This window comes from Crocuta crocuta, unplaced genomic scaffold (assembly GCF_008692635.1).
Source record: "Crocuta crocuta isolate KB4526 unplaced genomic scaffold, BGI_CrCroc_1.0 scaffold102, whole genome shotgun sequence".
Classification (NCBI taxonomy): Eukaryota; Metazoa; Chordata; class Mammalia; order Carnivora; family Hyaenidae; genus Crocuta; species Crocuta crocuta.
This window is the reverse complement of record NW_027530019.1, coordinates 4215981-4240740: the sequence shown is the minus strand read 5'-3', so window position 1 is coordinate 4240740 and position 24760 is coordinate 4215981. Positions and strand designations below refer to the sequence as shown.

The following is a 24760-nucleotide window of genomic DNA, read 5'->3' as shown; positions in this document are numbered from 1 at the left end:
TGATCTGACATGCTGGAGGAGTTATTTATTCAATAGAAGCTAGGTGAATAGAAAAGGTTTTTTTTTCTATTTGCTATATAAGCTTGAGTGCTAATACCTTGGGAACCCATCCATATGGGTTTCATATGGAGCTCATCCACAAAGGTTCCTTCAATTGTTTTGTGATTTTATCTGAAAAGGGTTTTTCTTCTTGGTATATTTTGAGTCAGACCTCAAGGTCTTCCAGGTTTTTAAGCACAAAGAAAACTTTATAGATTTTATCACGAAGATGCTACGTATAGAGTCAAACAGAAAAAAGTCTGTCGTATTAACACAAAGCATCCATGAATAGATCTATCAACTCACCAATTCCTGTTATAGGCAAGGGTTTCTTCTAATGTTCAATAATTAACATCATAAATAATCATGTTGAAGAAAAATATACTGGCATAGGTTTTCATTAGCAGTATGCCTTGGATAAAAATATTTATATGCAAATCTTTTTGTCATAAACAAAAATGGGGATTTCACATTCATTCCTTACTCCATTTAACTTTGTTCTTTTGAATGCCGCAGAGGAAAACTCCCCAACTCTCAGCCCTCCGGCACCACAAAGAAATAGAGCATCCAGCATCAGAGAAAAAGAACAGAGTACTACTCTGCAATTCATGTCATGAAAGATTGATGTAAGAACATTTTTCCTAAAGCCAATAAAAGCAAATGATATCACAAGCCCTTATGGAAGTGATTAGGATAGAAATAAAATAGGTAACAATAAATGAAAATTAGTTGAGAAGCACAGTCCCTGCAGATACTACTTGCCAGAGGAGTTTTTCTTAAAGCATCACAGACCTAGCCTAGAATTTGTAATCCTCGAGTTCCAGTGACTGAACACAGGGAAGTATTAAATCTGAACCAAGTAATTAAAAAATCAAGACCTCAAATGAGCTCAGCGTCTAGACAGTACATAACCAGTACTATTCTAATTCACGAAGATTCAGTAAGCCCTAATACTAAGGACTTTAGAACTTGATTCTCTCACAGAACCTTTGAGTAAGGTTACTCTAAAAGGTATTTGTTCACATATTGATATGGAAACCAAATGACCTTTAACTACAAATCCATTATCACGCAGTGGAAACACATGAAGTATGGATTTCTGAAAACTTTCATTATTTTCTTCTGTCAGTTCCTTTCATCCTCTGCTCAAAACACCAAGAATGAGAATGCAAAGCTTTTTCAGCCCACTTGAAAACAGAAGCTAAAAAGAAAAAAAAATTTGTTTTAATTTGTTATAAATTCTTGTCTAACTATTAATTTCACAGCACACTGAATCAGGTACAGATGACTGAGGAATTAAACAAGGTCAACAGAACACTGAAAAAAATGAACTTCTCTCAAAGACATCTGAGTATTGACCTGATGCTATCATAGGCTTACTCCTTTTAAGTGCCAATTGTTTTCTCCCATCTGTGTCAAATGTTATTATAAATCAAAATCTCTTCTTGTCCCAGGGAAAGTTTCTAGTAAACAGGAGACTAGAAGTCAAAAAACATATTCAATTAGCTTTCAGGAGTTTATTTCCAACACTGTCTCAGGCTCTTTGGGGCCAATCTGGTCTGGAAGCAAAGTCTCAGAGTAGTTTGCACTCTGGGGTGAACACAGTGATTCTTCTCCACTTGAATACTGTATATGTCAAAGGCACCCTGCCTAACAAACCCATAAAGGCATTAAAGTAATAAAAAAAAAAAAATAGAAAAAGTAGTTTCATGCTACTAAAAATATGGCCTAGCATTTGTAAAACCTAGTTTTAGATCACTTAAAATATATGTCAAATTGAGTGGAAAACTCAAAAGGTTTTTTTTTTCTCTTCTATTTAGAGTTCTTAAACCTTTTAAGTTTCCAAATAGCAACTATCAGGCCAGGCTGATAGTTCACAGATCCTTTTATTATCTTAACAACTGTAATAACTCCAGTGAGAGAACTAACAAATTCCCAAGAAATTACCTCGAGGATTTACAAGCACGGTGTGAAGAATATAGAATATTTTCATTCTGGTGGAATACAGCTATAAGATACACAACAAAATTTTTAGTGTGGGGTTAAAATATCAGTCTACACTGAACATATGTGGAAAAGATATTTAATTGTAAAATAGAAAAGTAGGCCAGAGTACAGTTTTAAGGGTAATTGCTTCTTTATACAGATAGGTAATCTAGGAGGGTCTTAGGGTTAAACATTTTCATAAAGCAATAAAACATTAAAAATAAGGCAAGAAAAAAGAGCTTGAAGTTATGTTTTACAAAAAAAGAATGAACAGTATGTCAGAGTTTAACGTCCATACATTGTGGAATTCAACAATATTGTGATGAGAGCAAGTCACAGCACAGACATACAGCTTTCACAGGGAAAAGTAAAAGTTATGTTAGACATATCTATAGCATCACTGTAGTACAAAAAGTTCTTGTTCTACATACAAAAGCAATTTTTTTTTTCCGTAAGAATAATTTCCTGGGGAGAAATGAGTCCATGAAATATTTCAGAAACCCATATGCTCTGAGTATTCCAAAAACGTTATCTTAAAATCCAGTGCCTTAAAGTGCTTTCATGTGGAAATCATGATGGAAGGCACAGAATACAGTTTCACGTCCCCACTATGAAATTTTCAAAAAAGCATAGATTTTGCAGTTTGCAAATTCAAGTTTTCTTGTAAGCTGCTCCTTCTAAGAACATTGTCATTCCAATAAAACCAGCTGCAAGCTTACTTACTTTCAATGACCTACTAAATAAAAGGACTTTTTTCTTCTAGTAACTTTCATCATCTTTGTGGGAAAAATACTTATGCAAGTGATGCGTTTTGAAATTATAAAACATGCAGAATATGTACAAACAGAAAGTTTAAAAAATATTTGCTTCATATACATGTAAATCTACTTGGGTATAGCTGAAATTGAACAAATATAAAAATTTGCTTTCTAAAAAATGTTTTCAGAGAATCTGAGACAACTTAAAGCTGTACAAAGATTTCCTGGGAGAAATCTTCTCTTCACATAGAAGTTTATACCTACAGGAGTAATTCCAGCATCAGTCCACCACATAATTATTACATAACATTTGGTCTAATCAACAACGATCACCCTTAAAACTGTTCTGTTTCTGAGAAATTAAGGTTCATACTAAAATCAAAAAGAATTCACAAAAACAGTGGCTTATTGTGTTTTTGGATCTCTTCAACAATCTTTATAACTCATTTGGAACTGTAAAAAAACAAAAACTATTTACAGAATTCAGTTTTAAATACATTTCACAACTTCTAAAGTAAAGTTTTATGTTACAAGAATTCAAAGCTCATGGCTTAAGTCCAGTCATCAATCCATAGTCTCTTCTGCTCTCCTGCTTTCCTGCGACTGCACCTTTTGCGTACAGTTCAAGACTGGGTTCTTTCTTAACCAAAAGTAAATCCAAACAACATGTTCATTTCAATTAAACAGCTTCTTTATTAGTCTGAAGGCGAGTCATAGCTTCTAATTTTTGTCTGTAGGCCTCTGCTTCCTGTTCTTTCTTTAGAAGCTGCTGTCGATATTTTTGTGCTTCTCGATTTGCTTCATCCAGCTGTTTCTGAAGAGCTTCTCTCTCCTAATTAAAAAAAAAGTGTTTGTTTTTTCAGTTTTTGCACAAACACATTATGCACACACACAAGCATGCATCCTTCAAATAGAAAAATCTGTAGTAGCTAGATGTAGTCACCACCTATTGACATTTCTAGACATCTTGCCTTTTCAGCCAATTCGTTAATAATTAAAGCCCCTAACTTTGTGCTCCACCTTCTGATACAGATTAGTTTCTGACCCCAAGAAATTACTCCGATTAAAAATAAGATTAACATAATGAACCCAGTCAGTGGTACCTATACTTTTATTCATACTACAAAAACTAATGAAGACTTTAAGACAGAAATATACCTCTTCACACCTCTTGTGATGTTTTTATGTAAAGGTATAATAAACTGTAACAGTTAATACTTACTGAGCACCCATTATGTGACTACGTATTTCCAACAACAAGCCTCTAAGAGGATAGAGATTATCCCCATTTTACAGATGAGGAAAATGCTGTTTGGAGATGACATAGCTTTACCCTAGTAACACAGTTGGGTTTACGAGACTCTAATATTACTGCTTTTGAAACTATCTTCCTCTATGATAACAAGCAAGGTTCCTCATCTCTAAAATGAAGGAGTGCTGGTCTAGATTAGTGTTTCCTAAATTATGCCATTTCTACAAACCAATAAAATACTAACTTCTCTACTGTGCTTCATTCAATTGTCCAAATATAAAATATATGCATTAAATTCTTAATGCTAAACACAAATCTAGCCCAATGAAAATGATATTCTTTTTTCTCCTCACCCTGCCCCTGTTCAGTTGCCTAAGGGAAAGCATTTCAAAGACCCCTTTCCCATGCCTCTAGGACAAAAGCTCAACCTTCACAGTCCCAAGCACAGACTCATTACGGAGGCTAGGACCTCTCAGTGGGATGAAGGCCCAGGGTAGGACTATTATTAATCATAAGAAACACCAGGTTCACACTGGACAAGACACTTGACCAGAGGGAACCAGAGGTAAGGGTCAGCCATCTACTGGGGAAGAGGACAGTATGAAGGTCTCTTCCACTGCCTCCTTTACTCCTGTCCATTATGAACACTAAAAGATTCCTTCCCCTTCACTAGATCACACATGGTCTCCAAGGAGGAGCATATTTCATACTCCTTCCTCCTTTGATCCCATTCCCTTCTTTGTACTGGGAATGAAGTAAAGTCCAACATATATTTTTTTCTCCTGGGTCCACCAAAGGTGGTAATGATTGATTATACAAGTAGTCTTCCATTTACACAAAACGTGTAAGAAATGCATGCACCCTTCATCTCCATTTAAGAAATGCCCACGCCCTACCCTGCTACACTTTTCTTACCCCCTTCTGACCCTTACTCCAGGCAAGATGGCAGAGTAGGAACAAGTAAGAAAGGACGCCCAAGAGTCGAGCCTCAGGTAAGTAATCAACAACACTACCTTGGCAGTGAACTATGGAGAACTTTGAGCATGCCAATGAAAAAGGAGGGAGAGGGGTGCTGCTTCTCCAGGAACTAGACCCCCACCCCCAGAAGCACTCATGGCCGTGCATAAGTGTTTTAAAATTTTACATGTGTTGGGGCGCCTGGTGGCTCAGTCGGTTAAGCAGCCGACTTTGGCTCAGGTCATGATCTCACAGTTCATGAGTTCAAGCCCCAAGTCGGGCTCTGTGCTGACAGCTCAGAGCCTGGAGCCTACTTCAGATTCTGTGTCTCCCTCTCTCTCTGACCCTCCCCCGCTCACACTCTGTCTCTCTCTCTCAAAAAAATAAGTAAACATTAAATAAATAAAATAAAATAAAATTTTACATGTGTTAGGGTGCCTGGGTGGCTCAGTCGGTTAAGTGTCCAACTTCAGCTCAGGTCATGATCTCACGACTCATGAGTTTGAGCCCCACGTCGGGCTCTGTGCTGACAGCTCAGAGCTTGGAGCCTGCTTTGGGTTCTGTGTCTCTGTCTCTCTCTGCCCCTCCCCTGCTCATGCTCTGTCTCCCTCTCTCAAAAATAAACATTAAAAAGTTTTTAAAAAGTTTTTTACATGTGTTAAGAAATAAAACCCTTTGGTAACCAAAGTTTTGAATTTGGTAGGAAATACTGGAACAGATTCTCTACGGTATCTCCTAAAACTTGCCACTCATTAACATTTAAAAACAGCAAGGGATTCACAATTACTTCAGAAGATGAAAGCAAAGTGAGGTAGTCTAACAGGAAATACAGCTTGTTTTTATTCAATTAGTAAAATGTATCTTAATATAAATGAAAAGATAGCTCTCTTCTGTCTAGTAGGCCAAAAAAAAAAAAAAAAGATTCATTTACACTGCATGTGTAAACTATATGTGTAAAGTCTGAAAGATAAAGGTCATTAGCACTACTCTTTGAATATACTTAAATCCTCAAGACTGAAAGCAGTTAACATTATTAAAGTTTTTTTTTTTTTAAGTGTTTCCCTTTTTCAGTTCTCGGGAATATAGGAATTTGGGGAATCTTTTTGCCATCTCACTTTTCAAAGCAAATAAAAATCTCTAAAAAGTGGAAAATATCACTTCTTAACTTTACTCAAAGAGATCCTTTGTTTCCAAATTTATTTGTTAAAGGTTTACTGAACATAAATTATATGCAAGACACTTCCTTAATATAATCAGTAATGTGGTTGTTTCACATATAAACAGTACAACAGACTGACATTTGAGATTTATATTTAAATAGAAAGCCAAGCCTATGGCTTTGAACTTTTGCAATAAAAGCACAATAAAAAGGACTCTGACCTGTGTAAATATACCTTAGTCTACTAATGTGTAATAATAAGTATTTTTCCTTTAACAGTCTAACATGGAAGAATTCAAAAAAGTAAATTCTGATAATAGTCACAATTTGGTTGCAATAGAGAAGATACTTCTCTTACACTACAACTCCAAACCTGCGCAACAGAAGGGCAAATGAAGACTTGAGTTTGCTTTATTTTCAAACAAAATTCTTGAATTCTGCTTCAGCTGGTAGCAATGATCTCATAACCATTTTATTATTTTTAATTTTCCAATATTCAAATTTATTTTATCTTAGCTATTATAAAGCAAAAAAAAAATCATTCTACTCATTTCTCTTCTACTGCACTTCTATATAAATTTTAGAAGATAATTTTAATAGCAGCTAACATTTACTGAGCATTTATCACATGCTCATCATTGTCCTAGTCTTTTATGTGTATTCTCATTGAAACTTTATAACCATCTGATAATTTAGGTGCTATTATCTTCCCCCTTGTTACTGATGGGGAAATCAAGCCATCCAAGGTTAAACAATTGATCAAAATAACACAATCAGAAAATGATAAAATATACCCATATTCTTAACCATTAAATATTTGTTTAAAAAGAGAGAAACTGGGCAGGGTGTGTGAGCTGCCTGTGTCTTTGTGTATAAACACTGATTTTCCAAGTGCCATGAGCCACATATGAGTCTGTTCTTATAAAGTTTTACTGAAACACCTGTTCATTTCCAAAATGTCTGTGGCTGCTTTCCCTCTATGATGGCAAAGGTAAGTGGTGAAGCACAGACTGTACAGCCCATAAAACCAAAAATATTCACTATCGGGCCCTTCGCAGAAAAAAACTTTGCCTACCCCAGCCCTAGAGAAAAAACTTACCAAAAAGAGAGAGGACTATATGAAATCTTAAACTTTGGTAGATCAAAATAATATCAATCAAAGGAAACCAGACTGGAAAAAAAAAGCTGCATCAAATAAAACACTGTGTAAGGTTTATAGAAATCAAATTTTAAAAGATCACTAAGGATCCCTATCTATCACTGGTTAGAAGACACAATATTTCATTAAAAATAAACAAAACTTGCTAATAAACATATTCATCTCTAAACTCCATAGCAATGAAAAGGTATTTTCTTGAATTGACACAACTTTATTCCTAATGCACTAATTATATTTTCTCCCTCCCACATTACAAAAGAATAGTTTTAATTTCAATTCGGAATAGCATAATGCTTATTTATGGAAGAAATCCATAAACAGCATACCTCTCCCAAAAATACGTTTAGTGCAGTACTCTCGAGGGAGTGATATGATATACATTATTGCAATTGGTGTCTTATTCATACCTCCCCTTCAAAAAACAAACCTATTTCACTGCCTATGTTGCTATAAGGCAGATATAAAAGCTGCAACATTTACAATACATTTTCTACAATTTAAACTAATTTTGTAGAGATTATTAATAAACCTCTCCAACATTAGTTGGGAAACTAAATTCTTAGCACTTGACTTCTAAACAGTCACTCTGGTAGTTGTGGACACACACATACAGAGAAAACCCAAATATGTAAGATTCTGTATAATGAGTTAATTTTTTTAAATGTTTTTTTTTGAGAGAGAGAGAAAGAGAGAGAGAGAGAACACACGTGCACACACACACAAGCTAAGGAGGGGCAAAGAGAGAGAGACAGAGAATCCAAAGCAGGCTCCATGCTGACAGCACAGAGCCTAATATGGGGCTTGAACTCACTAATTATGAGATCATGACCTGAGCTGAAGTTGGATGCTTAACCAGCTGAGCCACTCAGGCGCCCCTGATTTTTAATTCCTTTAGAGCAGAGTTCCTCAATCTCAGCATGGATATTTCTGGACCAGATGATTCTTTACTGTGGAGGCTGTCCTGTGCATTGTAGGGTGTTTAGCAGCATGTCTAGCCTCTACCCACTATATACCAGTGGCACAGCCTGGTTGTGATAACCCCAAATGTCTCCAGACATGGCCAAATGTCCTCTGGGGTCAAAAATGCTCCAGCTGAGAACCACTGCTTGTGAGAAACTTTTTCAGTTAATGGCTGAGCTGTCACTTAGAGTATAAAAGTCAACTCCAAGACAACTCCATTGGTTGTCTAAGAAAATAAGTTCAAAATAACCACTCCATGTAGTATAAGGAAATGACTCCCTGGTTTGATGAAAACAATGGAGGCCACTCTTCATTCTATATCCTCACCTCTACCACCAACACTGACTGTATGCTTAAGGTCTCTCAGTAATAGCTCTAAAGAGATCATGCAATGTTAGTGTTAACATTTCTGGTGATGGAGAATGAGGTTTTCATGACCAGAAAGCTCTAATAACTAAAAACAAAACAGAACAACAACAACAACAAAAACACTTCTTTATAACAAGCTAAAACTCCATCTCCCTGAAGTTCTATCTTCTTGGTTCTAATTAATTTCAATACTTCAATTCATACTTTCCTGTTACTTGAAATTATTCTCCCTGGTCTCTGAAAGACCATAATAGGGAAATCAGGCTGAACCTTGAAGAAAATAGCAACTCTCAAGGGTTATTAGGTGAATAAAGGCACAGGCTACACATTCACTGTTTTAAATACATAATTTCTTGATTTCAGTAAGTTTATGTTCAATAAAAATTCAAAGAATTTAAAAACGTTTTATTAGTTAAAGCAAAGTACATGACAAAATTTTTCACCTTATGTGCCAGAAATTATAGTCAACATCAAAAAAACATATTTAAAAGATTACAAAATAAAAAGTATACTAATATTGTTCAATGGAATAAACTGTTTATAAGAACTTCCAAGTACTGAATATCATTTTAAGCTCTGAAGAAACAAAACAACTTACCCTCAATAATTAAAGTCGTACTTTTACAAAACATTCTGGTTAAAATATGAATAAGATTCTTTTTAACTCAATAATACGTTCTTTGTGATTGTGGCTATAGATGTATCAGCATTACACTTAAATGCACTGGAGCAAAGATACATAGTTGCCTTTTAATGACTTTTTTAAAAAATCCTCTTTTTGGGGCAGCTGGCTGGCTCAGTTGGTAGAGTATGCTACCTCTGATCTAAGGGTTGTGAGTTCAAGCACCACATTGGACATGGAGACTACTTTTAAAAAATAGTAATAATAAAATACTGAGGGACGCCTGGGTGGCTTAGTTGGTTGAGCGTCCAACTCTTGATTTTGGCTCAGGTCACAATTTCACAGTTTGTGAAACTGAGCCCAGCGTCAGCCTCTACTCTGACAGCTCAGAGCCTGCTTGGGATTCTCTTTCTCCTTCTCTTTCTGTCCCTCCCCAATTTTTTCTGTCTCTCTCTCTCTCTGTCTCTCAAAACAAACATTTTTGGGGCACCTGGGTGGCTTAGTTGGTTGAGTGTCTGACTTCGGCTCAGGTCATGATCTCACAGTCTGTGAGTTCCAGCCCTGTGTGTTGGGCTCTGTGCTGACAGCTCAGAGCCTGGAACCTGCTTCAGATACTATGTGTCCCCTTCTCTCTGCCCCTCTCCCGCTCACACTGTCTCCCTCTCTCTCTCAAAAAAAATTACCAAAAAAAACTTATATAATAAAATAAACAATTTTAAAACAGTAATATTAAAAATAAATAAAATCCTGAGTGCACCCTTCAAAAATAAAATAATCCTCTTTTCTATGGAATAAATTCGGCCCTTCAGAATTCCTATTCACCAACACTATTTAAGATATTCAGCAACATTTACTGTTTACACGTATCACATATTACAAATATGAACATACTGAATACACTGACTTCTTCAATTCTGACAAAACATCCAAAATACAGATACTATGATCCAAAACTCCGATTTGAGTGAAAATAAAACATAAGCTCAGAAAGGTAAGAAAGAAAGATGTGCCTCAAAGCTAATAGGGGCAAGAGGTAGAATTCAAATCTAGCTCATTTAATTTCAAGTCCAATGTTCTTTACATTGCAGTTGATCTTTCAAAATTATTCCAGAATAACTTTACTTACACTTTATATGAGTTAATATCAAATTTAGGGGACACAGTTTTATTTATAGTCATGCAAGAAAAAAACCTGTGAGTTATCTATGATTTGGTTACACTCTCAAACTAGTCTGGTAGGAAGAAAAAGGATGAATCCTATCAACAGCTAGCTTAATTTAAATTCCTTTTTAAAGAACGTAACAGTGAAATAAGCAGTTATTTTTGGCTTTTTAAAAACAACCCAGTCAACAAACATCAACCTTCTTTAAAAGGATCCTCCAACCCAAACAGGCATTTGCATTTCATTTTTGAAAGAAAAGAATGTCTTTCATCAATATACAGTGACATTTCCTTTAGTGACTTGTGAGAATGATGTATGTAAATTTAATAGAAAATAAAGGATGAAGTGCAAGAACCAAAGACATTCCAATGTTATCACAATGACAGACTTTGTTATAAACAAATTCTTCACTCATTCATTCATTCATTCAATATTTATTTATTGAGGGTTTGCTATATGTATTAGCAAATATTTAGACAAAATAATACTATGTACTTTCATTCTGTATCAAAACAAAACTGACAGTAATAAATATAAAAGGCAAAAAAAACTTAAAAATAAAGAAAAGCAAATAGAGTTTATTTTGGATGACTGCAGCAAAACACACCGGGTAAAAGACTCCTTACTTCTATTTCTGCAGATTCCACCCGGTTTTCAATTATTTCGATACATTGTCTCTTAGCTGGTGGTTCTTCACTTATAACAGTTTCTTCCGCAATGTCGGTTGCTGGTACTGTTAATACTGAAATGAAAAAAAATGTATACATTAATTCATTTTCAGATAGGTTTAGTAGAAATAAAACTGTGATACTGTTGATACAACTCCTCTAAAATAAATATGTCCCAAAACAATAATTTCAAAGTACTGATTTGCTTTCTAGGAGAAGGTCCATATCAGTCTTCATAGTGCATTTTTATTGAATTCCACTTGTTGTTTAATGTACTTATTTTTTTTAATTTTACAGATAACATATTCATTATATTGCTAAAAATCAGAACAATGTTTAATAAGCATAACAGATAATCACTTTTACTGACTTATTATTGTGCTAATTTATACAAAAACAAACATGAATATACATTCTCATTTTTCTTTCTTATACAAAAGAGACCATACATACATTCAAACATACATACAATAGATACATTGCTCTGCCTCTGCTTTTTTCACGCCATGTATCTAGGGTATCTTTCATCAGTACACACAGAGCTCTCTTGTATTCAGCTGCATAATATTCCACTGTGTAGACATATCATTATGAACACTGTTTATAAACTCTGCCTGTTTTTCTTTTGGGTTGTTGGATTTTGTCCCTAATTTTTTGTATTTTTTTATACAGATGTAAATATACAGAAAGGGAAAGAAAGAGAGAGAGAGAGGCTATCCTTGCCTTGCATAGCAAGCAGTGTGGGACCATAGAAATGACTGTGAGCTGGAACCACACAAAGCAATTTTAATAATCAATGGGGGAAATCACAATTGTTTTACAGCCTTTGAGGTTTTTTGTCAAAATATGAAAAACTCTGGGGCGCCTGGGTGGCTTAGTCGGTTAAGCGTCCAACTTCAGTTCAGGTCATGATCTCACAGTTCGTGGGTTCAAGCCTGGCGTGCCAGCTCAGAGCCTGGAGCCTGTTTCAGATTCTGTATCTCCCTCCCTCTCTGACCCTCCCTGCTCACGCTGTCTCTCTCTCTCTCTCAGAAATAAATAAAACATTAAAAAAAATAAAAATTATGAAAAACTCTCATTTATAAATGCAAACAAATGAAAAAAGTAAAATATTTATTTAGTACACTGTAATTTAAAACATTAGACGTACTGAGAATTAAAGTGTTATTTTTTTTTTTAAACTCATACCACATTACACTTAGAAATTAACTCAAGAAAAATTGAGAACCTTATATCTGCTTCACTGGACTGTCTTCATAGTCTGTATACATTCATATGTCAGTAACACATTTTTAAATTATGGAGGCTTTAAAAATTTATTTTAACATTTAATAAGCTCTTCTCCTTGCTCTTTTTTTTCCAGAATTTTCTATTCTTCTTCCCTCCTCCTCCCATTAATATAAACTTCAAAATCTGTCTGGCCAGTTCCAGGAAAAAAACTGTTAGTCTGTTATGAGGTGAATTGTGTCCTCCTCAAAATTCAAATGCTTAAGTCCTAAACCCCAATACCTCACCATATGACTGTATTTGGAGATTGGCCCTTCAAAGAGGTAAATCAGGTAAAATGAGGTCATGTGGGTGGGCTGTAATCTGACCTTTAAGAAGCAGGGATTAAGGTACAGAAAACACACACAGAGGGAGGGCTGACTACATGAGGACGCCATAAAAAGGGGGCCATATGCAAGCCAAGGAGAAAGGCCTCAGAAGAAACCAAATTTGCCAACACCTTGATCTTGGACTTGAAACCTCCAGCATTGTGAGAAGATAAATTTCTGTTGAGTCACTCAGTCTGAGGTAATTTGTTGTGGCAGCCCTAGCAAACTAAAATATTCCTTTCTTTTTCATATTACCTTACATTTATAAATTAACTCACGAAGAATGGAGAGCTTTATAATAGTGACTTTCCCTATCCCAAAACATGATGTTTCTTTACATTTGTTCGCAGAATGAGATTAGTGTCTATAATGTCAGGCTTTAGAAGCATTATATCTGCTTGATATAAACAAATACTGTGAAAGTTTTCTTATTTCTATATAATTAGAATTAGTTCCGTGAAGCTTTTTGAAAGCATCCAGGCCTGATCCAAATCTTGGATGAGCCATCAGCAGATTTCTGCACAACAGGAGAGATCTCTGCAGGCTTCACAGATCAATGGTCTCCTCTTCTCCTACAGTGACAAACTTTTTTCCTGAGATATGGTGACCCTATGGTGCTATACCTCCTCTGTCACTCTAAACCAAACCTGGTTTAGGAGAACTTCTAGCTCCAGGCTTTCCCTTCCCTAATTCCTTCACTGGCCATGAAGGGGCACAGTCTGTGCAATCCTAATTTTCTAAAAGGTTATGCATGTGCACACTGGTTTTGTATGTGTTGGCGTGAGGGGGGGGGAGGTATGGGGGTACATGGCAATGCCTGCTCAGATAGGAGTTTTCTGCGCCTTCTCTTTCTGCTTCCTCCAGCATTTATGCACTCCTCTACCTCAGCCCTGCTTATGGCACCTCCTACAAGGACCGGGCTCTGTCTTGGCTGGGACTGTATATTTATGCTAAGTCCTGAGCTCAATCCCTTTTCTTTTCTTTTCTTTTTTTCTCTTTTCTCTTCTTTTCTTTTCTCTTCTTTTCTCTTCTTTTCTTTTCTTTTCTTTTTTCTTTTCTTTTCTTTTCTTGATGCACCTCTGTGAGTTTCCATGGCTCTACTGGTCTTAGATGTTTTTGGCAGCACTTAAAATACAGAATTTTGTGGTTTTCTCAGTGTTTAGTGTCACTGAAAATGTAGTTGGGGCTTTTCTTTAATCTTACTACTCTCAGCAGTTCCCAAGGAGAGAAAGAGGGAAATTACAAACAAAGTTGCTAAAAGTGGCCACTACATTCCTACTACAAGTCCTAAATCCAACTTCTTTGTAAGGAACCTTTTCTTATAAGGTATTTTTAAAAGCCTGTATGATATCTGAATTGCAATAAATGGCATAAGAAATTATTGTCTAAACCATATTCTGAATTATTTATTTAAGCTTATTTTCCAAAAGGAATACTCGGGAGCCAATTCCTCCTTCCACCTGGTATATACTCAGAGAAAGCAAGCTAATTTCAGTAGTAGCCTAATAAGTAGATAAAATTAGCCAATCAAGTCTGTTGCAAAAGGCTGCAAAAATATAATTTAAGGCAAAAATAAATGCTTTGAGAAACATATCACAATTTCCTGAGCATTGAAAATAAACTCAAACTTTATGCAAATGCCTACTACCAACCTTGTTGTCCATCTGGCATGGTCACAATGATGGGCTGACCTATTCCACTGGTTGGAATGGAGTGCAAATTTCCAAGCTGAATTCCATCTGTAACTATTGTGATGACTTGCTGACCCCCCGAACTAACTACTTGCTGAATTGCACCATCCACAGATTCTGCAGTAACTACCTCCTCCGTAGCCACTACTGGAAAAAAAAAATATATGTAAAAATCAGTGAACATATATAAAAGTATGAACAGAAGTTTATTTTTGCTTTGCTACTTTTGCTTTTCCTGATTTCTTACACAGAAAAGTTTTTACATGGTTTTTATTAAATGTAGTGTCCAGTGGTGCTATACATACCTAGAAAAACAATGGACTACCAGTCCCACAATTTACAATTAAATGAGTTCTGAATATGCATGTATATTAAATAATATCTCTTCATTTAGTTATATGAGGTACAAAATTTATAAGATCTCCTAAAATCAGATATAACAAAGGTTACACTTGCTTAATAAAATTCTACAATCCAAAAGAGAATTTTGTAGGTGGTTATACTCCACTTATATTTACATATGAGATGACATACATTTCTACATTCAATGAAATATGGACATTTGTATTTTTCAAGTAAACAGAATAAGCAGTATTCCCTTTCTGGACTCTGTGAGCAAGGGTTGCCTTGGTAGTCATGGCCTACATGACAGTATGACAGTAAATAATATACTATACTACCATTTATATAAATAAAATCCAACATTGTGTTCTTGATAGAGACTCAGAGAGGATTCTGGCACCTGAAAACAGCACCCATGGCCTTGCTTGGGTAAAGAAATCACAAGTTAATGCTGCCAAAATCCTTTCCCACAGGCAACCCTATGCCCAACAACTGATCCCAAACGACCTACACAGGAACATTCACAGCAGCTTTACTCACAATAGTCAAAAACTTGAAACCAACCAGATATCCATCAAATGTAGAATGGATAAACAGACTTGAGGTAGACTCATACACTGGAACACTGCACAGCAATTAAAATGACTAAATGCAAAACATGGATAAATCTGACAAAAACCATGCTCAGTGATATAAATCAGATGTAAAATATATACTGCAGAATTTAAGAAGCAACAGATGTACACAGGGGAAGTAAAAAAAAAAAAAAGGAGAGGGAGGAAACCATAAGAAACTCTTAACTACAGGGAACAAACTGAGGGTTGCTGGAGAGAGGTGGATGGGGGAATGGGCTAGATGGGTGACGGGTAATAAGAAGGACACTTATCATGAGTACCGGGTGTTGTATATAAGTGACGAATCACTAAATTCTACTGCAGAAACCAATATTACACTATACGGTAACTAACTAGCATTTAAATAAAAACTTGAAACATGAAAAAAAATAAAAATTAAATAAGAAAGGAAAAGAGTTCTATTTGAGTCCAAATTAGGACAAATGCCTGAGATACACAATTTAACAAAGAAGAGAATTTTCCAGTAAAGGAACATGTAGTGCAGGGTTATATATATTTATCATAAGGAAGGATATTCCATAAAGCTATAGACTTCATCTTATGTTTTTCATATGTGCAAGGTTTTGTGACTTTAATCTTATGGGAACCAAGGGGATTGGTTTTTGTTTTTCTTCTCTTTATGCTTGGAATGCTCCTTTTTGTTTATTGTTTTTTAATGAAGCAGATGTACACTGTGTGATTGAGGCAGAGATAGAGCCCATGATTTGAGGTTTTTCTCAGTCATTCTGATGTCAGCAAATGTTAAAGTATAGCTTCCTTGGCAGTCCAGGAAGAAGGCCTACATACATTAAAAGTTGAAAATTTCCTTTCTCGAGTGCTGATGCATAGGGGCACATGTACCCCAATGTTCATAGCAGCACTCTCAACAATAGCCAAAACATGGAAAGAGCCTAAGTGTCCATCAACTGATGAATGGATCAGGAAGATGTGGTTCATCTCTACAATGAAATACTACATGGCAATGAGAAAAAATGAAATCTGGCCATGTGTAGCAACATGGATGTAACTCAAGGGTGTTATGCTGAGTGAAATAAGTCAGGCAAAGAAGGACAGATACCATGTTTTCACATATAGGAGGATTAGGAGGAACTTACCGGAGGACCATGGGGGAGAAGAAGGGGGAGACAAACTGAAGGCTGATGGGAGGGGGGGAGAGGGGAAGGGGGGTGATGGGCATGGAGGAGGGCACTTGTTGGGACGAGCACTGGGTGTTATATGGAAACCAACTTGACAATAAACTATTTATGAAAAAAAAAAGAAAAGAAAATTTCCTTTCTCACTGGAGCATGTTAGACATGTTTAGTCCCTCACTGACCTTACAAGTCCCTACCTTTGGCCACAACAATCAGTATAATCCACCGTGAACCTGAAGTAGTGCCCAGGGTTCTGGCTTTGAAGTCCGAGCAGCCAAGCCCACACTCCTGCCCTGCTTCGGATTTTGTGCCGTGTGGCCTTCCAGACCACTGCACTGGACCAGTATGTAGGGCACACTGGCCAGGCCAGCAGTCCACCTCCCCAGCTATGTGGGGTTTATAGCACCATCCTACTGCCACAAAGAGGGAAAGGTGGTGTGAGAGAGGACAAACTGCCTGCCTTGCTCACTTCTTTAGGTCTCAATTTCCTTAGTGGGCCGCTGCAGGAATGTAAGAAAAGTTTGTGTTTTTTTCTCCTTTTAATCTAGCTCATATAAATTTAATTCTTACTCCAGCTGGAAGACCCTGAGGGGTAGAAAAGAAATTTTCCCTCTCTTCTCCTACATGGTATTTTAAGTTCATCAAAATATACAATACTACTTTTAAGACTGAGGATTCCCAGAGGGGAAGTAGGTTGGGGGACAGCAAAATGGGTAAAGGGGGTCAGTTTTATGGTGATGGATGGTAACTAGCATTTTGGTGGTGATCACTCTGTGGTGTTTACAGATGTTGAACTATAATGTTGGACACTTACTTGCAAGGTTTATAAAGTTACATCCCAGTATTACCTCAATAATTAAAAAAATAGAAAATATTGTTTTAAAACTCAATAACACAGTTTGGAGCAGCCTTTATAGATTCTAAGAGCTGCTCAAAAAGCTCAGACAAAACTAAGGCTAAGACTATAGTGTCCAAAAAGAGTAATCATTCACATTATATGGCTATCAAGAAACTGAAATGTGGCTGGTTTGAATTGAGATGTTACTTTTGGTATGAAATTCACACTGAATCTCAAAGACAGTATGAAAAAACAATGTAATGTATCTTATTAATAATTTTGATTTCTTATAGAAATATTTTGGTTATTTTGGGTTAAATATATTATTTAAAAAACAAAATATATACTGTGTACTTCCCATTTTTGAACTAAACAGTGATTATACAGGAGTAATCACTTTGAGATAATTCAGTAAACTGTACACTTAATGATGTAATCACTTTTCTGTATGCACATTACGTTTCAGTAAAGAAGCATCAAAAGAAATAATGACAATAATGGATTACAACACAATGAATCTTTAAAAATCCATTTGTCCATAATAATACTTCATGAAAAAGGAAAGGGAGAAAGAAGAAATATCTTCTTAATAGAAGAATGACATACAATTAACAAAATAAGAAAAATTATCATTGTAACCTCTGATATAATAATTGACTCAAGCAAGTGTCACTAGTGGATGTTCAAACCACTGAAATGTTCTGAGAAACAAGATATTCATATGTTCTCAAAGTATCACACCGAAGATTAGTAAGAGGAAAATGTGCCTATAAGGAGCTGGCAGTAATCACTCTCACCAAGTGGTCATTATCAGGATGGCCTGCCACGTACCTCCTGACATGATGCAATGGGAGATTACAAAATATCACTTGTGTTCTTCCTGGAAATGTTTGACCTGCATATACTTATTAAACAAATGAATCTAGAAAGTGAATGAACTAGACAATGGGCATAAACTCTACAAGGATTTCAATGTTAAAATCCTTGGAGAAAAGGGAGAAAAAGGAGGGCAGCCTGGGTGGCTCAGGTGGTTACTCAGGTCATGAACCTGTGGTTACTGAGTTCAAGCCCCATGTTGAGCTCTGTGCTGACAGCTCAGAGGCTGGAACCTGCTTCAGATTCTGTGTCTCCCTCTTTCTCTACCCCTCTCTTATTAGCACTCTGTCTCTCTCTCAAAAATAAACAAACATTAGGAAAGGAAAGGAAAGGAAAGGAAAGGAAAAAGAACAGAAAAGAACAGAACAGAACAGAAAAAAGAACAGAAAAGAAAAGAAAAGAAAAGAAAAGAAAAGAAAAGAAAAGAAAAGAAAAGAAAAGGGAGGCAGCAGGACTGTCCAAGGTTTGGGGAGACTAAAGAGACACAACAACCAAATACAATGTGTGAACTTTGGATCCTGGATGAAAAATAAACAAACACTTACAAAGGACACTTCAAGGACAACTGAGGAAACTTGAATGTGGACTGCATGTCAGATAATGTTACTAAGTTAATGTTGATGTTTTTAGGAAATATAATGGAGCTATGACTATGTATCAGGCTGTCCTTATTCTTGGGAGATATATGAAGAAGTATTTAAAGGTGAAGTGTCATGATATCTGCAGCCTACTCTCAGAAAATTTGGCAAAATAAAAGTGTGTGTGTGTGGATGTGTGTGTGTGTGTGGATGTGTACATGCAGGTATGGCAAGATTTTAACAGTTGGTGAGTACAGGTGAAAGATACAAAGTTATCCTCCAATGTTTCTATGGGTTTGAAAACTGTCAACCCAAAAAATGTTCTAGTATAACTAATTCTGAAAAAAAGAAATCACATAAAAACTATTTCTTAATGATATAGGTTTTCTTCATGTATTATTTGAGGCAACAGTTTATAGAAAGAGTAAGTAAATAAATCCATTCTCTCCGGAAGTCCTATTACCTACCATTCAGAGGCACAGTTGCTCTAAAACATGCTAAGTTACTACCAACTCCCAGTAGAACATCATGGGTATCAATGAGCTCCTTTTTTAAAAAAGGCAAGGTAAGTATTGGGACTCTAGTTTTCAAAGATGTGCTCGTGACATGGCGACAGACTTGGCTGCCACCCGGTTACTCTGTTACTTGATAATCAAGGGTCACGATACAAACTACAGAAGATAACACTGAAAATACAAAAACAAAACAAAACAAAAACAGAAAACCTTTATGCTTTGAGTTCTCTCATTTTTGTTTCTCTTAAACTATAATTAGGCTTTATCACCAAGCACTTAAGAAAATTTCAGGAAGAGAATTATAAAATGAAATGTAGGCCATAGTAATATATTATCTGTTGCTTTGATTTTTAAAAAAATATATCCATATGAAAAAGAAATGTTCACTCTGGTTGAATGCTAGCTACAAGTAGTAAATACTTTAAAGCATAACCATATGCAGGAAATTTCTTAGATCACACACAATCAAGAACTTTCATCTTTGCACTATTTGCAATGACTGTCATTAAAATAAGAGAGTTCTTCCCTTTCATCTACAGAGTTTTCTTTTTAAGTTTTACTGTGGTAAGAAATTTAAGAAAAAATTATAAGGAAACCAATTACGTAAGAAGACAAAGTGTCCCTCAGAAACCTTAAGAACAACCCAACAGTGAAATGGTGAAACATGTAAGAATAAAAGAGAAATCCTAAAAACTTTAAAAAGAGTGTTATTTAAAATACATACAGGGGCACCTGGGTGGCTCAGTCGGAGGAGCATCTGACCTTGGCTCAAGTCATGATCTCACAGTTTGTGAGTTCAAGCCCCACATCTGGCTCTCTGCTGGCTCTGTGCAGAGCCCGCTTCAGATCCTATCTCACCCTGCCCACACCTCTGCCCCTCCTCCACTTATGCTTTCCCCAAAATACATAAATCTAAAAAATACACACACACACACACACACACACCTCTAAATGTAAAACCCCTGAATAAAAAATTAAGTATAATATTTACTGGTCTAAATCAAAAGTCAGATTGTAATTAATATATAAGGAGAGCCTAGATAACCCACAGCATCTTTGAAAATATCTGAGCTCTCTTGTTCAATAAGACTTCTTAATTATAACACCATAAATTCCAAATAAGACAGAGAAAAAAATGTTTTTAAGATGTTCTATGGATTGAAAATTCTACATATAAATATTTCAACACTAGAAACTATGCTCACCGAAAATATTTCAAAGGCATTTGTGCCTATAATTCAACGTGAAATTAAAATCAAAAAAGTAAAACCAAAACAATCTTATGAAGCCCAGTAACTTAACCCTTAAAGCCAATTCACTTTTACAGACCTAGTTTAGGAACAGCAGAAAAACAATGTGCAAAGGGGACCTGATTCAAATGTCACTACTGGGAGAAAGGAAGGAAAGAGCCATCAGGTGCAGTATACCTCTAGAAAAACATCTTAATAAAAAAGAACAGAAGTTGCTCTAAAGACAAAAAGAAGGGTGGTCACAGATGTCTATTTAATCAAGAGATTATATAGCTGGGCCACAAAAAACAATAAGGCTTAAGCAAAAAGAATCAATATAGAACCTCAGGCTATAGCCAAAAAATAGTGTTTTATGAAAGAGTTTTAAAAGGACAAGACAAAGTACACTACAGCCGTAAGGCCTACATCTAACCAATCAAAACTTCCAATTCTACATCCCAAAGAATTCTGAAATTTATTCACTTCTTATCTCTTTGCCAATTCCTAACCCATGCTACTATTATCTCTTCATCTTTTCCCCAGCTAACTGCATCAGATTCCTAACTGAACTCCCTTTCAGAGACTGAAAAAGTAATAATCATTTTAAAAGTCCTTTATCTTTTTTCAAGTTTCTTCATCCATTCTGAAAAAGAGAAAGAGAGAGAGAGAGAGAGCGAGAGAGAGAGAGAGAGAGAGAGCAGAGCATGGAGGGGGCAAGGGGTGGAGAAAAAGAATCCCAAGCAGGCTCTATGTTGTCAGCACAGAGCCCAAGACAGGACTTGAACCCTCGAACCGCGAAACTATGACCTGAGCTGGAATCAAGAATTGGGTGCTTAAACAATTGAGCCCCCAGGTGCCCCAAAAATCCTTTATAGGGGCGCTTGGGTGGCTCAGTTGGTTAAGCGTCTGACTTTGGCTCAGGTCATGATCCCACAGTTCGTGGGTTTGAGCCGTGCATTGCGCTCTGTGCTGACAGCCAGCTCAGAGCCTGGAGCCTGTCTTTGGATTCTGTATCTCCCTCTCTCTCTGACCCTCCCCTGCTCATGCTGTCTCGGTCTCTCTCTCTGTCTCTCTCTCCCCCTCTCTCAAAAATAAATAAAAAACATTTAAAAAATGTTTTTAATCCTTTATAATCTTACTTTCAACCACCACGAGTTACTCTCCCACTCGCGGGACTTAGCCACACTGGCCTCTGAAGTCCCCTTACAAACTGTCCTGCCTCAAAAGCTTTATGTGTGTCCTCTTCCTCAAATGCTCTTCCCCCAATGCTTGCTCACTGATTCCTACTTAATCTTCAGTTTAAATATCTCCTTCAGGGAAGATCCTCTGACCCACGAGACTAGGTTAAAATCCTGCATTCTTGGGGCACCTGGGTGGCTCAGTCGGTTGAGCGTCTGACTTCGGCTCAGGTCATGATCTCACAGTTCGTGGGTTCGAGCCCTGTGTCGGGCTCTGTGCTGACTGCCAGCTCAGAGCCTGGAGCCGGTTTCAGATTCTGTATCTCCCTCTCTCTCTGACCCTCCCCGCTCATGCTGTCTCTCTCTCTCTCTCTCTCTCTCTCGCTCAGAAATAAATACAACATTAAAAAAAATTTTTTTTTAAAATCCGGCATTCTTATATGTATCACTAATGACAGTTATGATAAAATAACTTTTACTGTCTTGTTCTACCAAAAGACTACATGTTCCATAAAGCTTGGGATTGTATCTGATTGTTTACCATTTTCTATCTAGCACCATGCAGAGTAACCAAGTGATAAGAGATGTTCAACAAAAACCTGTTCGATGCATGAATAAATACTTTCTCATTAAAAATGGATAGCTGTTTAAAAACAAGTGGAAATTTGAGCACAAGAACAGTTTTCAGTGACTCCTTTAACACAAAACATAATCTATCCCTTCATGGATTTTTTATTGTTTGTACATTTTTGTTTTGTTTTAAAGCAGAAAGAAAGGGAGTAAGGATGTGAGTTTCCTGGAGTTTGTTTTTTTTTTAACAGAAAATACCTATAACACAGTGGCTTATAAGCTTTGGTAAAAAAGACGGGATAACATAACTGCCTCTGCTTATTAATAAATACAGTGTACTACATGGCGGTGGTTTTCCTCATGGGGCAAAAGGCAGCTGCAAACTCCAAATAGAAAATTTTTTCACTTCTCTATATCCTCATTTTGGAATAACTTCCAAATGGACTGGAATGAGTTCTCATGTATCTAAATACCCTAACTCCTCATCCATTAAAGAAGGACATAGCAGCAAAACACTTATTTCAACAGACTGGTTCAACAGACACACCTCACAAGTAGAAGCAAGAATGGTGATGCTTTTGTTTGGTATAAGACAAAATGACAATCACAGAAATAGTTATTCTTATCACAAGCCAAATGATAAATATTCTAGAAGAGACCAGTCCACTGATTACCAAAAAACTGCAGTCACAGACATACATACAACTTGGGAATCAATCAGACCTTGAGCATAAAACTCCTCTACCACTTAATGGCCATGCTATTTTGGGCATAATTATTTAACCTCATGAATCTCAGTTTCATCATATATAAAATGCAAGCACTATTTCCCAGATCCTAACTAGGATGTCCTTAAAAATATATACACATAAACATTTTCTAAAATTGGGATGAGACTGATAATTGATGTTAAAAGAAACTGAGTAGTCAAGAAATAATTAGCTTGAGCATGTAGAAATGAGCTGTCAGAAGGTATTTCTTTATCTGATTTCACACCTCAGCTGAGTTATTTACACTGGTGGCAATGTACTCACCTGAACTTTAGTCACCTGAAATTCCTAATCTCTCAGACTAGACCATATAGAACATTTTCTTTTTTTTTTTTAATTTTTTTTTTAAATGTTTTATTTATTTCTAGGAGAGATAGAGAGAGACAGCGTGAGCAGGGGAGGGTCAGAGAGAGAGGAAGTCACAGACTGAAACAGGCTCCAGGCTCTGAGCTGGCAGTCAGCATAGAGCCCGATGCGGGGCTCGAACCCACGAACCGCGAGATCATGACCTAAGTGAAAGTCGGACGCTTAACCAGCTAAGCCACCCAGGCGCCCCTAGAACATTTTCAAAAGTAGAAGTTAAAGAAGGTGGTATAACTAATTCATGGAGCCAAATATCTAATGTCAAAATTTCAGATGACCTTCAACAACACCTGCTTAATTTTCAGAGATATATATACTTTAAAGACAAAAAATTTTAAGTTTAACCAAATAGAAACCACCAATGAATTAATTTTCTTTGCTATGTTCATGCAATGACAAAGATGCTAAGGAGATCTAGGTATAGGCTATAAAAGCAACATATCAAAAGAGATTCTGAAAAATCTCAAGACTCCCAAATATAAAGGCACAGATTCAAACAGTGATTATGATGCTGAAGAAAGATAAATGCTCATTATTACTAGTTAGTAAAGAGAGACAGAGAAACAGAGAGAGAGACAGAGAGAGGAGAGGTAGGTACATTTTTCCCCCTGAAAAAAAATACATCTTTCAATCAGGAACACCTTAATGAGTCAAATCCAGTAATACAGGTCTTCAAGCTTTTTGGTGAGAATTCAATGAGATCATAAGTAAAACATTTACCATGGTACATAGCATACACAGTAAGCATTCAATGACTTGTTGTTGTTATTTTTATTACTGATCACAATTTGAAAAAAACACTAATTTAAATAATGACTGACAACAAATTATACCCTCCTGTCCTGACCCCCCTGTCTTCATTCACATGGCCATGATCTAAAATCTGCTCACTTTCGCCTTTTATATTATCTTCCTAACCTTTGTAAATATTCAAGTCTCCAATCTTTTAATGTACGCATTTGACTAGTTTTTCTAACCTGGAGTTTCTGAAGAATTGGACAACGGAGCAGACGCTTCAGCTAAGGCAGCTAATGTAGCTAATACTGATGTGGAAGAGTTCCCAAACTGAACAGCTGATACACCTGTTTCATCTACAAGAAAAGAGAAAATCAATTTTTAAGAATTTTAATTTTAAAGGCGCTTAATTCTACTGCATTTTTCTGATATTCTATTTTGTTTTATTCAATTCTTTAATGAAGCTTGGATAATAGTTTTGGGAAAAAACAAGCTCCGATGGCATTAGTTTTTGAAAGATAATATTGCAGTGCATTTTACAATATCATCTTTCATTATTTTGTCTCATAAAAATATTTTTTTCCCAATACCAAAGAAAACCAAGGTGACTGATATACTCTT

General features: G+C 36.2%; 1 protein-coding gene across 6 annotated transcripts in view; it reads right to left on the bottom strand.

Moving 5' to 3' along the window:
* Window positions 1–2106: 2106 nt before the first annotated feature.
* Window positions 2107–24760, bottom strand: part of GABPB1 (GA binding protein transcription factor subunit beta 1) — a 64997-nt gene continuing 42343 nt past the window's right edge. For 5 of the 6 annotated variants that reach the window (XM_077764426.1, XM_077764425.1, XM_077764422.1 and 2 more), the window contains 4 exons: window positions 24382–24495; window positions 14339–14524; window positions 11050–11165; window positions 2107–3615 (listed from right to left, as the gene is read on the bottom strand). In XM_077764426.1, coding sequence (XP_077620552.1) covers window positions 3463–3615; window positions 11050–11165; window positions 14339–14524; window positions 24382–24495 — 569 coding nt within the window. In that variant the 3' untranslated portion in view covers window positions 2107–3462. Of the gene's footprint in view, window positions 3616–11030; window positions 11166–14338; window positions 14525–24381; window positions 24496–24760 lie in introns of all 6 variants that reach the window. The other variant, XM_077764427.1, reaches the window with a different exon arrangement.